This window comes from Papaver somniferum, unplaced genomic scaffold (genome assembly GCF_003573695.1).
Source record: "Papaver somniferum cultivar HN1 unplaced genomic scaffold, ASM357369v1 unplaced-scaffold_21, whole genome shotgun sequence".
NCBI classification, from domain to species: Eukaryota; Viridiplantae; Streptophyta; class Magnoliopsida; order Ranunculales; family Papaveraceae; genus Papaver; species Papaver somniferum.
The window spans coordinates 12,347,300-12,365,640 of NW_020631041.1; the positions used below are offsets into that span (position 1 = coordinate 12,347,300).

Genomic DNA, 18,341 nt, shown 5'->3' on the forward strand with positions numbered 1-18,341 from the left:
GAATCAAAGGATGAGAAGCTCGCAAATTATCATCATACCAACCTTGTAGTTGATTCTGAGTATTATGAAGATTGCACTCAATATTCCCAAAAGAGATTTTTTTTCCACAATTGCAACTGAAATCTAGTGAATTTTAACTTACTTGATAACTGAAAAGAAAGAGAGTCATTAAATTTTTGTTGCCAACTTTGATTGATAGTGTCTTTACAAGAGGCCACTTGGAACCAACACTTGTATAGCTTAAAAGGAGTGTGTTTTCTAGCACTAGGAACAGTATGTAACAAAATAGGACTGTGGTCTGAAGAAATGGGAACTAAATGTTGCAGATGAGCATTAGTATAATTATTAATCCAACAACAGTTCACTAAGGCTCTATCTAATCTAACAGAGACATGAGCATCTCCATCTCTATGATTCGACCAAGTAGTGTCAGCTCCTGAATAACCCAAATCAATGAGACCCATTTGCTGAATAAAATTCCTAACATGTCTAGCATGATGAGGATGAGATGCATTAATACTATGGGTTTCAGAGTCATTCATAGTGAAGTTCAAGTCGCCTAACAAAACCCACGGGAGATCAACAGAAGAATACATATCAAGCAAATATTGCCACTGATTGTTATTGCTTACAACATCACGCACTCCATACATAAAGGTGACCAAAAAATCCAAGTTATTATCATGAGTGTGTACAATAGCATGTATTGTATCAGAGGTAGTGTGCATTATTTCAACATCAATTCCTTGTTTCCAGGCAAGATCAATACCACCAGAAAGGCCCAAAGAAGGATCAAACCAATAATTAGGGTATTTAGTTCTAGAAAGGTATAGTCGCATATTATTGGGATGATCTTTGGTTTCGCACAAGAAAAAAAAACTTGGATCATTATTGGTTAAACAGAAACTAAGATAGTATATAGTATGAGGGTTTCCTATACCTTGACAGTTCCAAGACAGAATTTTCATGTTGTAAATAATGAAAAAGATAGATAAAAAGGTAAGGAAAAAACAACACAAATTAAGGAAAGAGTGAAAACTCAATAAAGAAAAACGAGTTGAGAAAAACACCTGTTTCCATGCATCAGTTTTGTTCTGTGCATTAAGGGCATGTGCTGCAATGTCCCAAACATTATTCTCTTCAATGGTAGCAGTATCATCTTGAACAGAAGATGTTTCTCCAACAATAATAATATCTCTATCAAACTCAGCATCTTCAAGTTGATTCTCAAGAGTTATAACCAAGGTTGGGAGTCGACGATATCGCTTCTTCGTACCACTCGTACTAGCACCATCACTTGTTAGTGTAGAATATGGCCTTACGGAAGAGGAAAGATGAGACTGATCATGATAGGATGATGAAGTTGCAGCATCAGAATCAGTAGCCGAGAAGATGGATAGGCGCATTCCATCAAAAGGCCTTGGCTGTTCTAGAGCAATTGGTTGACGCAGTCTGTTTCTCCGTTGAGTACCATGTTGTAAAAAGAGTTGAGCTTCTTGCTGAGGATTTCTTTGAGGAGGTAAAACCGGCTCAGCAAAACTAAATCCTCTTACAGTCTCTTCCATTTCACGTCTTCGATTAGTCATATCAGCACAGTCATTTTCTTCATGATTTGGTACCTTACACTCAGAGCAAAGTCTGTAAGGCTGTTTTTCATAAAAGAAACCAATCCACCTAGTGACACCAGCAGCATTAGCGGCAGTAATACCAGTTATAAGAGGAGTGTTGACATTAATAAGAATTAAAGATCTATATTTTGAGGAAGTAGGAGGACTAACACCATCAGGCTCAACCACTCTAACTTCTCCAACGATATTACCTAGCATTCTCAAAATATCAGCATAAGTGAATTCAGGTAAGAGGTACTTATATTCTATCCAATATGGAGAAACCGAGAAATCTAAGAGATGATAGTCCATTGTTAAATTCCAATCTTTTAAGACTATCAAATAACCATCAAAATTCCAAGCCCCACCAGACAAAATAGCTTCTTTATCATCATTAACTTGAAATTTGATAACAAAAACATTAGGTTCCAAACTATGCACCTGAACCAACCATTGATTGTGCCTCCTCAGATGAGGCCAAATGAATCTGGCAACTCGTTCAACATGTTTCCATATAATAACACCAGGGGCATAAAGTTTACCAGCAAGACAATATCTCCAATCTCGAATTCCAGTTAGGATTGCAGTATTCGAGTGCATAACAACCCTTCTTCTAATAGGTTCTTCACTGATTGAAACTTCCTCCATATGTTCAGAAATGTTATTCATCGATGCTCTAGCCATAAGGGTGAAGAAAAGTAAGATGTTGTAATAACAAAGAAGGATATAAAGAAACTGAAATTGTTTAAGGTAGTATTTATAAGGAAAATTTGTAGGATGTGTCAAATTCTTAGTTAGATAAGTATGGTTGAAAGGTTAAAAAAATTCAGAACACAAATACATTTTTTTAGACACCAAAGCTCCTGACCAAGTAAAGATAACAACAAGAACACTTTTCCCTAAAAGTGAAGCAGGAGAATCATTATAATAACCCCAGGTTAGATAAGATTGAGAGAAATCGATAAGGATGAAAATCAGATGCACCACTGCAATAAAAAGTCAACTTTGATTATGCCAACTTGGAAACTGCCAACTATGATTATACCTCAAGATGTGATGGGACATTACTGCAAAACCAGTGCGTGGCAACAAGCAGGGAGGAGATTAAGCTGCCATTAAAAGGAAAACAAACCAATTAGAACCAGAGATTGACAAATATAAAGGGGAAAATGAAAAATTGAAAATTAGGGCAAAATAAAAAAAGAAGAGACATATAAAAACATTAGTTGGACCAAAAATCAATCTACAAAGGATAAAGCCAGAGGATTAAAACAATGGGTTGAAAGAAAAAGATCAGATCGAATCAAAAAAGGGGTTCAAAATCAAGAATTGACTATGGTTAACTTAGGGTTGATAATCTTGACCGTATCGTGTTTAATTCGTCGACAACGAAGAGAGATAATAGTGCACTGTTTAATAGTGCACTGTGGCTCCATGCCCATGGCCCAAAGAGTGAAGAGCCCAAAGACATGTGCCAACAACATATATATATATGCATTCTACTATACTATACGCTATTGTTAGTATTATCCGACTAAATAATTTCTGAGATTTTCAGCTCCTTAAATAGCAATCATGTTAAAGGGGAGGCGGATTCCATTAGAGGGGCGACAGTGTGATAGTAATGTCCCTCTAGTTAGTTAGGGGATGTCCTATAGGAGGTGTAAATTGACTAGATTATCCTCTCCATTTTTTAACCTAAATCAAAGCTAAATTGAAAATTTGTTTTTTTTCTTCTTCTCTCCTCCTCCTCCCATCACCCACTCTCATATGAGAGGCTGGGGTTTTAATGAGGTCCATCCAGATTCCAGAACTACCGTTATCCATTTTATTTTCAATCTTGTTATTTGGCAGGCCATTTTGAATAACCGGAAAATGAGTCATTTGTCCAAAAAAATTTAAAACATGGTTCAAATGGACGAGTAAAAAATTAATATGGGTGAAATGGACAAAAGAAAATTAGGAAGGATGAAACTGGATTCATCTTGGCTTAAATTTAAAAAATAGCAAGGGCGAAACTGGATGCATCCTCATATAAATTAAAAATAAGAAAAAGTATTTGAAAATGGGAAGGATGAAACTGGTTACATCCTGGCTATTTTTATATTTTTGTCCATTTGAACATAATCTTTTTAATTTTTGTCCTTTTAAACATGATCAAAATGTACAAGTTTTTTTCAGCCAGGAATTGTTGATTTTGGTCTTTTTAACCAATTTTGTGTTTGAATAATCACTAAGCTGAATGCCGTGAATGAGTCAGTTTGCAACACGCAAGCACAAGCTACGTTACTAGCCAAAATTCAGCCTGACAGAAATCATTTTCGTTTTACTTTATTTAATTAAAGTACTTATTATGATATGGACACGGGAACAAATCCTTGAAAGGATCTCATGTCAGGATATAAGTCCAAACAGCCAACAAAGTTGTCCAAACGGACTATCTAAAATAAGCAACAATGTACTAGCTTATAGTACTCAACTCCGGACGGAGAATCATAAAGCATAGATCAGAATCAAGAAACATCATCGAAGTATCGACCGATCGACTCATGATCATGTCTGGTCATTCAAGCAAAACTACTAGTATGGGAAAACACATATTAGTTTTCCCTTTCCCCGCACCCGGACACATCTTACCACTGCTCGATCTCACTCATCAGTTAGCTCTCCGTGGTTTAATCATCACTGTACTCGTCACTCCGAAGAACCTCCCTTCCGTGCAACCTTTACTTGCCAGGCATCCATCTTGCGTCAAAACACTAGTCTTGCCTTTCCCAACAGCAACTGAATCATCATCTTCTTCTGGTTCTTGTTTACCTCCTGGAATCGAAAACTTGAAAGATCTCCCGACGAGTTACATTCCGGCTATGATACACGCAATGGGTCAACTTCAAGAATCTCTATTAGAGTGGTTTCGATTGCAGATACAAAATTCTTCTTCTCCTCCAACGGCGATCCTATCAGATCTGTTCCTTGGTTGGACCCAAAATCTCGCTGTTCGCCTTGACATTGTCCGCATCGCTTTTTTTCCTATGTCGGCACACAATCTATCAATCTTTGATTGTTTCGTCAGTAACTTACCACCACGAGAAGATTGCAAAGATCCTAATCATCTGTTCTCGGCATCAGGTGTTCCGACTTCACCTGTCTTTCCGATTTATCAGATACACATGTTGCATCATCTATATGCAGATGACAGCCCACTTTGGAAGGTCATGCAACATAATAACTCGCTGAACAAAGCGAGTTGGGGTATTATTCTGAATTCATTTCCCGAGTTGGAAGAATCATTTTTGAATCACTTGAGAAACAATTATGGTGATCACGGCCGGGTCTGGGGCGTAGGGCCTTTACTTCCTCCTATAGATCATCATCAGAAAAACTCGTCTGTAGCAGCAAGGAGCAGAGGCGGACCCAGCTCAATTAGCATAGAACAGGTAATGTCTTGGCTTGACTCGTGTGCAGAGAATCGTCAATCGGTTCTTTATGTTTGTTTTGGAAGCCAGATTGTGTTAAACAGGAAACAAATCGAGGTACTCGCTATGGGACTAGAACTGAGCCAGGTTAAATTCATTTGGTGTGTTAAAGGAATATCATCATCATCAACATCAACTGACGATGAAGATATTGAGAAACCTGTCCTACCAACTGGTTTCGTAGATCGAGTGGCCGGCCAAGGACTTGTGATCAAAGGCTGGGCACCGCAGGTGGCTATACTGAGTCATCAAGCGATGAACACGTTCCTGACTCACTGTGGATGGAACTCAGTGCTAGAAGGACTTGCAGCGGGGGTTCAACTGTTACTGTGGCCAATGATAAATGACCATTTCATGACCGCAAAGCTCTTGGAAACTGATCTGGGTGTGGCAGTAAAGATCTGTGAAGGTGCGGATACAGTTCCGAATTCAACTGAGTTAGCTAGAGTCATTGCTGAATCTGTACCTCAAGGTGAGGAAGGTAAGAGTCGACCACAAATTATTCGAGCCGTGGAGATGGGTAAGATGGGGTTAGAAGCAGTAAAAGAAGGTGGAAGTTCTTTTAAGAATTTAGACGAATTAGTATCAAATCTTAATGAACTCAGTGTAGAATAAATGTAGTATAATGTATTTGCCCATAACAATGTCGAGTTTTACGTATCACTTTTCAACTTTACCCAAAATAATTACCGAGGAATGTGTATTCGGATGACAATCACACATAACAATTTCTCTGAGTCTTTTCCATTACAATTGCATGAAAATGCACTTCTTGATAAAGAATCAATCGATTTTTTATACAACTTTACCAGCATATTGAATCAAAATCCATAAATTTGTTTTTGTTTTCACATGAGGAAGAAGATGGATGCATCCACTAAATCTTACTGGAATTTGTGGCTAGGTTAATCAGCAACAAGCATACCAGATGTTGATGAAATTACGAATATTCTCGGAATCTCTTTATTTATGTTTATACTTGAACTTACTTAGTTTTCCCCGGCATCTCACTAAAACTCTTTCTCACGTGCATCAAAGAAACAGTGGTTCTAAACCAACAGAGCAATTGAACTACACCAAAACAACATTTCAAAAAGTTTTCACAATTTCTTTTGGGTCCCGGTGGGTGCCGATGGGCCCTGCAGGAAGACAGCAGGGACCACTTATGGTGGGTCCATTTAAATTTTTGTGAGGAGTAGTTTTGGCCTAGTCTATTTAGTCAGTTCATCAAGACTTATTGTAAAAGAAACATCGGTTGTAAACGAACCGAACAATTGAACCACACTAAAAATACATTTCAAAAAGTTCTCACAGTTTTTTTTGTTAGATCCCGATGGACCCGTCAGGAGACAGGAGGCCATTTATGATGGGTCCATTTAAATCTTTGTGAGGAGTAGTTTTGGTGTAGTCTATTTAGGCGGTTCATCAAGACTTATCGTAAAAGAAACAGTGGTATATGTTCATCACATGAAAATTTGATGTTCATCACTTTTTACATTTTCACCTCCCAATCTCCCATTTCATCTTTCATTAAAAGCAATTAAGGCACAGCCCGGCCCATTATATACGGGCTTTCCCGTACCATTAGACAAACTTTTGGCAATGAATGTACCTTCCTAGTTCTTATGTCCATTTCATCATGCAACCAAGAGGTGAAAATGTTAAAATTGGTGGACATCCCATTTTAATGTAATGAATTTAACGAGATCAACAAAACTTATTATGTGTGTATAACTAGGTCTCAACCCGTGTCGTAACGGCACAAGAAAGGATATGTGTTTCAAATGTATCCATCGGTTCATACATGTCGTAATTGTCTGAGAAGAATTGAACCGATCGATTCGGGTCTAAATGTTTTGAGGAGTTGGTTAATAAACATGTCCTTATCCTCGAATCTTTTAATATTGTGTATGTAAGTCATACAACCCTTTGGGACAAACATAGTTAATCGTTAGAGCAAATCCTATGGGCAATAAAACATTACTTCGTTCACTACTTCAAAAAAATATCATTAAAGGTCATTCACCACGTTTGTAACAATATTAAAACCACCTAAAATTACTCTAAAATCAAATAAATTAATCTTGCAAAATCTGTTAGCATTAAAATTTAATTTTTCTCTTTGATATAATCCCAATTTACAAAGATTTGTGTTTATTCATTTTCCTAAAATTTAAAATAATATTTAATTCTTGATCCATTTCTTTTCTTGTCTCTTTACCTATTATCATGAACTATTTCTCAAACATGCATAATTGCACGAAGTTGGGGAGAAATGACAAAAACAAAAATCATGACAAAAAAGCGGAATAAAGAGAGATGTGAGAAACTAAATCGATTACAATTACTTCACGCATAACCTTGCATAATCTCATGAAGTAGGGGAGAAATAATGACAGAAAGAGAAACCATGACAAAAAAAAAGAAAAAAAAGATGTGAGAAACTGAACCGATCACAATTAATTCACGCGTAGCCTTGTGTTTGGTCAATTTTTTTTATAGGTTTCATTTTTCTTCCTGCCCCCTACCCGACAAATCTTAAAATCACAACATCTTCTTTTTTGGAAAAATCTGACCTTTAAAAATTGTTTTAATTTTGAATTTTTTTTTTTGAAAACCAATGTTAAGAACCGCAATTTCACACCGGGCCATGCTATCTCTGCAGCTATCAATCGGAAGAACAACAAATACTTAGATAAGTACAATTCACTGGGTTATGGGTTTGGTGTGTTGGTCTTTTCCACCTTTGGTGAGCTTGGTACCGATATTGTAACATTTCTGAAGCGATTAAGAAATTGCATGGCTAGACATGATGCTAATTTCAAGATAGGCAATTCTCTTTTTCATAGGCTAGGGGTCGTTATTCAAAAGGGTGTTGGCACTCAGCTTGTTGCTAGGCTGCCCACCATCTCTTGTAACGTTGAGTTTGATTTTGATTCTTAATAATATACCCTTGGGGTGTCCTTTTATAAATCAAATTAAAACAAAACAAAGAAAAATTAACCCAAGTGTGACTAAATAATTTACCTATCTGAGGACACCTATTCTCACCCCACTACCATTACTTCTTCCACCACTACATTATCGTCATCACTCCACCAGTCTCACCAATAACCACCACCATTATCCCCACCGCCGATCCACCGCAAACGCTCACCATCACAACCACCATTAGTGCTTAATTTACCTATCTTAGGATCCCTTTTCTCACCCTACTACCACTACTTCTTCCAGCACCACATTATCGTCACCACTCCACCAGTCTCACCAATACCCACCACCATTATCCCCATCGCTGCCCATCATCACAACCACCATTAATGATTAGTGATATGGTTCACATCAAATAAATTTATTATGTATAAACAAAAATATACCCTTGGAACATCAATTGAAAATTTATTATTAAATTTTAATTAAACATGATCATTTATAGCGGCAGATTTATGTTCTGCAAGTATAAATTTGATCGTTCTTTATCTAGCCTAACTTGTCCAAACTTTGTTTTGTAATCTGGAAATGTAATCAATTTTAATACTAAAAACCGTGATTTATTCGATCGGGCACTATAAATAGCTAGGATCCCATTTGGGTGATTAAGCGGTCATGATCATGTTGTCTCACATGATTTAGTATCCTCCTCAAAATATTTGTGTTTTGTCCTTACCAGTTGTGCTAAAAACGACCAACTACATCTATCACAATATAATGTTCCCCGTTTTGTAAAGACACAAAATTGTTACTGTCCACTACTTCACTAACATCCACTACCGTATGTAAAAAACAGCCACACCCACTTTTTTTTCCACCACCAGTAATGTTACCACCTCCACCACTCACAAATATCCGCCACTGTTTCCACTAGGGGTGCCAACGGGTCCTATCGGGTCCGGGTAGTATACTACCCAGAACTAGAACCGATAATTTTAGTCGGTTCCGGGTCCGATTCCTAAATTGATGGACCCCGAAACCGGACTCATTAAAAACTTTAAATACCGTCGGGTCCGGGTATTTGTCGGGTCCTCTAAAATCAACTATATTTTTTGTTAATCTATTGTTAGATTTGTATGTTATCTTGAATCTAATAATTTTTGATATAAAATTATTGTTACATCTATATAAATGTTCTAATTAAGATTAAACGTAAGAAAATAAAGGAAAAATGAAAAAAATTTAAGCGAAACTATACAAAAAATTTCCATTATAAGTGAATTTAACAAGTAAAAGATAAATATTCGGGTACCCGACCGGTAATACCCGTTAGGACCTGAAAGCTTATCGGTTCCTAACGGGTCTACCCGTCGGGTAGTGATTTTGCTAATGGGTCCAATCTTAGGACCCGGAACCTGACCCGATTTATTCGGTTCCGGATAATCGGGTACCCCGTTGGCAGCCCTAGTTTCCACTACCCACTGCTTCTTTCACTACCACCATTAAAAATTATCAATATAATTGTTAATAGCCGGGGTCACTGTAGTACAGTGATAAAGTCATTTGGTGATGATACCTGTTACCTGAGTTCAAAACTCGCCAGCACCAAATTCTTTACTAATCAATATATATATATAGTTTTAAAATATGTATTTATTAGATTCATTAAATGAATATTTATCATTTAAATTAATTAACCACGGTCGTAGATTTATCCCGTCTAGATAAATCTCGGCCGCTCTTTATCTAGTCTAACTTAGCCAAGCTTTGTTTTGTATTTTAGAAAACTTGTGAAACTTTTTCCATTACCTGAATTCAAAACTTGCCAGCACCAAATTCTTTACTGATCAATATATATGTATAGTTTTAAAATATGTATTTATTAAATTCATTAAATGAATATTTATCATTTAAATTAATTAACCACGATCGTAGATTTATCCCGCCTAGATAAATTTCGGCCGCTCTTTATCTAATCTAACTTAGCCAAACTTTGTTTTGTATTCTAGAAAACTTGTGAAATTTTTTCCATCTCCCATAAGAAATGGGGAGAGTTTTGTTTTGTTATCTAAGAAAGAGTAGTTACATGATCGAAGTCGGAGAAAATTAAATATATTGATTACCCAAGCATCACAAATATGATTAGATTATTGTATACACATGATCATCATGATTATAAAGTGTTCTCTTGCATTAGTTTTATTATTGTTGAAAAAAAAATGGACGATAGGAGTAGACTAGCTACTTGCAAGAATGTCATGATTTTGAAGACGACAACTACGGTTGGGTACTGAATCATACGAGGCACTGAGGTTCCATCTCAATCTGTTTCGAGTAACCAATGGCTGATTGGCAGCTCTGGCAATGATATCAAATACATTTGATCATATCCTGAGTCCCAAATAATTGAACTAGCTAGCTATATATTCACTTAATCTTATTTTTGTTTTTGATTACTCTTTTATTTGTAGTTTTAAAAGAGTTGAAATAAATTTAGTTAGTAGTAATTAAATCCTAAACACAGCTTAGCTCTCTTCTCGGCTGCTTAACAAAATGTGAACCGAATAAGCCCAATCTCCTAACAACTTAGTTTTTGCGATTAATTTAGAATTCCCATTTATACGTATCACCAAACGCATGAATTACACTCATATTATATGATTTATATATTAATTGGAGAAACTATATTTCTAGGGGGGAGGAGGGGGTAAGACTCGACGACAAATGATTCGCGACATGGAGATGGGTAAGATGGGGTTAGAAGCTGTATAAGAAGTGGAAGTTCTTATAAAACTTTAGTTGGATTAGTATCAAATCTACTAATCCTGATCTCTGTAACAAAAATTATTTCTTGAAATTTGATTCTAATTTCTAAACAAGTAACATTTTAGTAACTTTTCTCCATTTTATACGCAATAAAAAAGAAATGCATCCAAATAAATTAAGCACCATTTAGAATAAGAAATTATGTGACTAGCTATCACATTTCTCAGTCTCTAAGTCTTTTCCAATTACATGAAAATGCGCTTCTAAATCTAGGTAGCCGTAATTAACTACCTTTAAATTTCTAAATTCAGATATTTTGTGACATAGAGCATCGACTTTTAACAAAAATACACCAAAATGAAGCAAACATATAATCTGTTTTTGTATGCTTACTTGATTTTGTGGCTCGGATTATCGGCCACGTGACAGATGTTGCTGAAAATACGGTTGCTCTCTAATTAGTTTCCCGGGCATCTGAAAACTCTTCCATATACATAGTTAAGCCGAAAATGGGTTATTTGTCCAAATATTTTTAAAATATGGTTCTAATGGACGAGTAAAAATTAGTATGGGTGAAATGGATACAAAAAAAATAGTAAGGATGAGACTGGATTCATCCTGGCTTAAACTTAAAAAATAGCGAGGATGAAACTGGATGCATCCTGATGTAAATTAAAAACAAGAAAAAGTATTTGAAAACGGGTAGGATGAAACTGTTTACATCCTGACTATTTCTAAATTTTTGTCTATTTAAACAGTATCAAAATCCAGATGTCTTTTTCACCCAAAAATTGTTGATTTTGGTCTTTTTAACCAATTTTGTGTAGTTGAAGATTCACATCTATCTATCTTATCTTCTAAGTAGTAGTATTAATTGATCTTATTAAACAGCTTATAGTCTAATGATTATGTGACACCAATGCTTTTAAATTTGTTACCTCTAGTCTCATTTGTAAAAGTTTTTTTCTTTTTAATATAATCTTTTCTTTGGAAAAAAAAAGTAGTATTGTTTCACGATTCTTTATAAAGGGAGGATCCATGGATACTCTCAGATGGACATTATCATACATGATTTGGGTCATTTTCTCCGCAAAACCTAAACGACAATGAATTTAAATCTAATATTTTTATGATACGTTCCTCTTATATGACTCTACATTCCTACCAAAAATGAGCACAATTCGAGACGTATAACACCACCATCCACCCCTTTAAATATCAGCCGTTAATATTTAACGGTTAAAATTAATATTGGTAGATGATGATGTTTGGTTTCTCGAATTGTGCTCATTTTTTGTAGGAATATAAAGTCTTATAAGAGGAACGTATCATCAATATATTAGATTTAAATTCATTATCGTTTGGATTTTGTGGAGAAAACGACATAAATCATGTATTATTTTTATTTTGATACTGAAAATATATTAATTAGGAAAAATTAAGGCGATACATAAGAAGAGTCAACAGACATTTGATGAGAAATTGCATAAGGGGATGAACAACCCCAAGTATTAGTTATTCTATATGTTCTAGCCATCTTAGGTAGAATATCAACTACCTTATTTCTCTCTTTTGGAACATAGGAAATTTTCTAAGAGATAAATACTGAAAATAAATTTTTAATATCAAGAACAGTGTGGTGCAGTCTCCAATCACTATCGTCATTGTCTTTGTTTACAGCATCTGCAACGACCTTGGCATCCATCTCAAAGTGACCTCTCTCAAGATTTAACTCCTTAAGCCCATTGCAAAGCTTTCCACAATCCCATGCACTCAGCCTTCTCCGCACTTCTGAACTCAGGTGGATGCACCTTGCTGCTTGTTATGTACCTGCAAAAATTCCTAATGATTAGACCAATGCCTCATGTGCCTCATGTAAGATTAGTTGAATCAAAAGAACCATCACAATTTATAGTCATACAGTTTATAGGGGGAGGAATCCAGTGAACATTATGAAGGTTCACTCTATGAGAGGTACGAGGTATATTAGTATTCATGCTTGAATGTTCTTCAATCAACATCTTGCATTTCTGAATGATTGTTTCAAGATTTGAGTTACTTTGCTGAAACACCTTTTCGCATGTTTCTGTCCATAAGCTCCAAGCAATGATAACTCTCTTAACTACTACTTCATTTTAGGATGACAAGCTCTTCTCCAAGTACCAATATTTCTGCCTTTATTAGTTTTCTTATTCCTCCAGAACGCTTGTTGAGAAGAGTTCATCTTGTTAATGGTAACCTATGGAAGTTTGAATATTTGCATGTGGTGGATTGGGATGGCGTTAGAAACATTTTTAATCATCACAAACCTAGAAGCTTCTGACATGTTTCTTGCATTCCATTTAGAAAACCGATTATTTATCTTCTTTTGTAGGACTGCAAAAGGCACTTTCCTGTTTGTACCCAAAAAAAAGGCAACCCCAAATATTGTTCTTCTTTTAGATTCATCTCACGTACCTGAAGAATGCCGCTGAATATTTGACACGAAGAAGGCTCCATGTTTAAGCTAAAGTAAACTACATACTTGTTGAAGTTTATCAATTGTCCTAAACAAGCACTAAACTCCTCAATAACTTGGAGAAGTTTGTTAGTCTGATCAAGAGTAGCCTTGCAGAATAAAAGACAATCATCCGCGAAAAGGAGATGAGTAATTTTAGGAGTTGATCTTGAGATTTTCGTACATGTGAGTTGTTTTGAACTTTCACAGTGTTGGGTTGTTTCCCAGCTAAGCACAACTAGCTATTAACTCTTAAGCCTAAATTTAGCTATCAAGGGAACCATATTTTGAGGACCATGGTTTTTTGGGGGACCATGGTTTTATTAGGCCAACCTCACTATTCTTATAAGGGGTGTCTTAAAGTTAGGTAAATACGCATTTACCCTTTACTTTAATTTAAACTAAAACTAACTTAATAACTATATAAATCTAATAATATACATTGATATCTAAATGAATCTATTAACCAAAAACAAAAACAGATATAGGAGGGGCATCAAAAAAATTTAGTTTGGAAAAAAAAATTCTCTTCTTCTTCTCTTTTTCCTTGACGTTATGTGTTCGATTGAAAAACCCATCAATCGTTTTTAATTCGTTTATGATTGGGAAAATTAAGTAGAAATCATCAAAATATGGTTTAAATGGAAGCTAAAGTGGCATGTTCGGTTAGGAATAGTTAAAAAAAACTATCTTTTTAACCGAACATTCTGAAACCAAGAACACTCGGTTATCACGAATTTATTTTTTTGAAACCGAACTCCGAGTTCGGTTGGTTTGCAAAAATTGTTTTAACCGAACTCCTCATTAAAAACCAATATATTGTGTTCGGTTGGTTAAGTTAATTGGAAAATTTTGTCCTTTAACCGAACACTTGTATTCGAACAACAAATGCTGAGTTCGGCTGGTTCGCAAAAAAAAAAATTTGCTTACCGAACCCTTCTCAAAAAATCAATATGTTGAGTTCGGTTGGTTTCCAAAAAAATTTTTTTGCTAACCGAACCCTTTTCAAAAAATCAATATGTTGAGTTTGGTTGGTTCGAAAAAAAAAAATTCTAACCGAACCCTACTATGCAAACAAATATTTTGAGTTCGGTTCATTTGATAATTTTTTTCTCCTAACCGAACTTCACTCTAATATTGAGTTCGTTCAGTCGAAAATTAATGTTGAAAACCGAACATTACTCTGTATACTCTAGAATAAAAGTTCGGTTACCTGTCCCAGAACCTGATAGCCGAACTCATCAAAACCTCCATTAAAAGCGAGTTCAGCTACCTGCTTCTTAGGAAAAAGTAGCCGAAACTACACTTCCAAATAAGTTTGGCTACATGTTCTTCAGATCTTGTAGCCGAACTTATTTGACTATACTCAATTCAAGCTATAAAATTACTTATTTTCAGGAAATTTTGGCTAATTCATGCAACAAAAAACTATATTTGAAGTATGCTTGGGTAGTGTGAAGGTTCGAATTCAAAAAATAAAAAATAATTGAATTTTTCTAACTCTTATAATCTCATTCTTCTTCCCTTTTAATAGCTTAGTTTTAAGAAAAATAATGTTGATTTTATCTTACACTAATCACTAATTAACCGAATTTAATTACGCTAAGTAGTGATTACACTAACTAATTATTATACAAATTTAATTAGGAAGAGTAATTTTGGTATTAAATAAATATTTGGATAAAGGGTATCTTCACTTTATTTCTAAATGTCTTACTAAAAATAGAACCATGATCCCAAAAAAAAAAAACCATGGTCCCAAAAACCGTTACTATCAAGGCTCATTTTAGCCTGTGATTGTTTGTAAAATGGGCTTCCAAGTTCCAAGCCCATTTTTCCTTCCATGTTCAGTTGTGGCGTGGATAGGCAAGAGTTTTTGGCTACTCATTCTTATAATCCTGACTAACTCCTCGCTAGGTAGGGGTGAGCAACGGACGGACGGTTGCAGATTAGGGGTCATTCGCGTCCAAACCGTCAAAGTTGCGGATTTGAAAAATCCAACCGTGTCTGGCCCAATCACCCGTGGATTTGACATCCGCGGATTAACGGATGGTATGGGCCGGATGCGGATAATCCCGAATTTAGACGGAGAAAGAAAAAGAAAAAAAAAATGTAAAACATGTCTCAAACAAGGATAAACTCTATGATGATATTATTATCTGAAATTGTTTTATGTTTGGATTGAAGCGTGAAAAAAAAAGGGGAGAAGATTGGAATCTTGTTGTTCTCTGAGAAGGGAGAACGCGAAGCTGAGGAATATGTGGGATGGTTAGATGCTTTTCCAGTAGACAAGAGAGCTAGAGGAGGAGAGGAGTAAGATAAAACACAAGAACGAAGAAACTCTTTCAGATTTATCGGTGAGAGGAGGATTAGAGACGGAGAGTGCCAAAAAAAAATTGTGTTTTCATCTTCACCCCTACGTGTTTGGTATTTTGGTTTAATTCAGTTTTTCCTACTTTCTTCTTCTCCTGTAGGTAACTATTGAAGTGTGTTGCTGGGGAGAAAAAAAAATAGTTTTAAGTTCTATTAACTTTTAATCATCATCTTAGCATCAGCATCACTAATATCATAAATTCAATTACTCTACGGTGCGGATGAATCCGCGAATTTTAAAATTAAACCGCAACCAAATCGTTAAATGTGCGGATTTGAGAATCCCACCCATATCCGGCCCATAAATTTTGCGGATTGAATTTCATCCGTAATTTTGCGGATGGATACGGATGAAATCCGCGGTTCTGTATTTTTTGTTCACCCCTATCGCTAAGTGGGTATGTTGGAAATTAACCACTACAGAGGGCCGTCAGTGGTTTTTTCCTAAGCCAGTGGTTGATTAAGCTCGTTGGCATTTTAAAACCTGGTCACATTCTGGATTGCATTTTTAACTTAAGCAAAGGCAGCTGGCCACAGGGGCGGAGCTAGGAATCTAGCCTAGCGTGGGAAAAATATCTGTCCAAGTTTTAGATAGTCAAAACTGTAAAAATGGGCTGAAACCCATAGTACAAAAGTAAAACAAGGCTTGGGAGCCATCCTAACAGAGTAGCCAACCGCCTATCCTTGCTGCGGGCTGGCTCCGCCCCTAGCTGACCATTTTATGCACATAAACTTGTTGCTTTCCGTTTTAGATTAGGATTTTCTTTCTGTTCTTTCTGTGACTTTTCTTTTTTAATTTAACCTTTTCATACCTCATGTGGATTTTTAAACTCTCGTCTATTCTTATATTATATAGCTTATAATCTTTCATTTTTATCAAAAATTAAATAAAAATAAATTAATAAATTAAGTCCATCCGTCCCTTAAAGACTGGGTAATGTTTCACAATTTGCGTATAAGTTGATAAAAAGATTTATTAACATTAAAACAGTGACTGTTTGGTATATTAACATGAAAACTCACTCGTTAATTTTGTACATCTTTTAGTTTTAGAGCTTTTTCAGTGGAATGTATGTGAAGATAAATGCCTAAGGCCGCATAGGATAGATAATCTTTTCCCTAAAATTCTTTTCCAACCACAACTTCTTAAATTGATGTAAAAATGATATGCCTTAACTTTTGATAAGGTGAATATCAAATTTTAGACATTTACCTTGACAATGTCAAGCTATCCTAGTAAGCTTCTACTTAACTAAAATTAATTTCAATATATTAAATAGCCATTTTTAGCTCTATAAAATCTAAAAGTTACCAAAAGTAAAATTTACATTTAACCCATAAAATAATCACAAACAAAACCATTGGAGATGAACTACTTTTCCCCTAAACTTAAGGAAAAATTGGAATGAGGATGTTCTTGGTTGCGTTGCCACTTAAGAAACACACACAACCACCATTGGAGAAGCTCTTAGAGCTTCCAATGGAATGTGTGTGAAGACAGATGATAAATGTCAAAATCCACCTAGAATACACATCCATTTTCTCTAAAATCATTCTCCAATTCTAATGTCTCAAACCAATGTATGAGACTTTGGGTAGACATTGTTAAGATGAATGTCTAGAACTTAAACTTTTAGCAGTTGATATCCCATGCAGTAAGAGATATCAACTGCTTCATCTCCTTCTTTTGGGTCTTCATAACACAGGCAACGATAAATTTCGTCATCATGTTGTTATGAATAAAAAGAGCTTGGTTGGAAATAACAAAAAGGAGCCAGTTGTAGATTTCCGTATTTTTGGTGATGGGGGAGAAGAAGAGGCGACGAAGTATAGGGAGCAGAGACAGTGACAATACTTTCTTTTGATTTAGGTTTAGGTATCATGTTAGTTATTAATGGATGAAGGGTATTTCGGTATTTTAACTATAACTTGGGTCCTCCCTTATATCTTCATTTAGGATATTTGAATCCATATGATCCCTCAAAACTATTTCCTTGAAGCCCCTATAATAGGTTTCTTTTGAGATACAGTGGGTCATGAAGAATTTTAAGTGTCCGTGTAGATTTCGGTTGAACATGCAAAATGCATGTCGTGATGAAAATTCTCAGTTTTAGCCTAGATTGAATCTAGTTGCTTCAGAAAAATAATAAATCAATCTAGATCATGTTGCAACTTAATTGGATATCTAATTAAGTGAAGGTGGATGATTTTTTTATTTTATTTTTTTTTGTGTGTGTGAATAAACGGAGCTTTTAGATCACAAGCAATCGTTTTATCATGTACAAGACATCGTGACACTTCTGTACTACTCTTGTTATTGATAGAAGGGATCATGATCATACATTAATTTTTTTATGAGTGAAGACGCTCAACTTCCACAACTTGCTTGTGGCGACAAATATACTGCCAGCATTAGAAGACAACTCATTGGGACCGATGGAGAACGAAGAATTTTTTTGATCTTGAAGAATTATGAATGTAATTTAATCTGTTTATGCAGTTTTAATCTTTTTATTGTTTTCTGGATATCGTTGCGTTGTACTCTTTTTCCTCTGTCAAGATCTTACCACCATGAGTTTTCTTAGTCAAAATTTTAATGAGGTAGCATATACACATCACATTTTCTTTTTTAAGGTCTTTACAATTGTATCTTATGTATTTTCTTTTAAGTGGGTGATTTGGGCCCTCGTT

General features: G+C 35.4%; 1 protein-coding gene across 1 annotated transcript; it reads left to right on the plus strand.

Moving 5' to 3' along the window:
• The first annotated feature begins 4,162 nt into the window (after positions 1–4,162).
• On the plus strand, positions 4,163–5,708 carry LOC113339612 (UDP-glycosyltransferase 89B2-like). Its single transcript, XM_026584852.1, has one exon. The coding sequence runs from the start codon at positions 4,163–4,165 to the stop codon at positions 5,696–5,698; it is 1,536 nt and encodes a 511-aa protein (XP_026440637.1). The 3' UTR covers positions 5,699–5,708.
• The last annotated feature ends 12,633 nt before the right edge of the window (positions 5,709–18,341 follow it).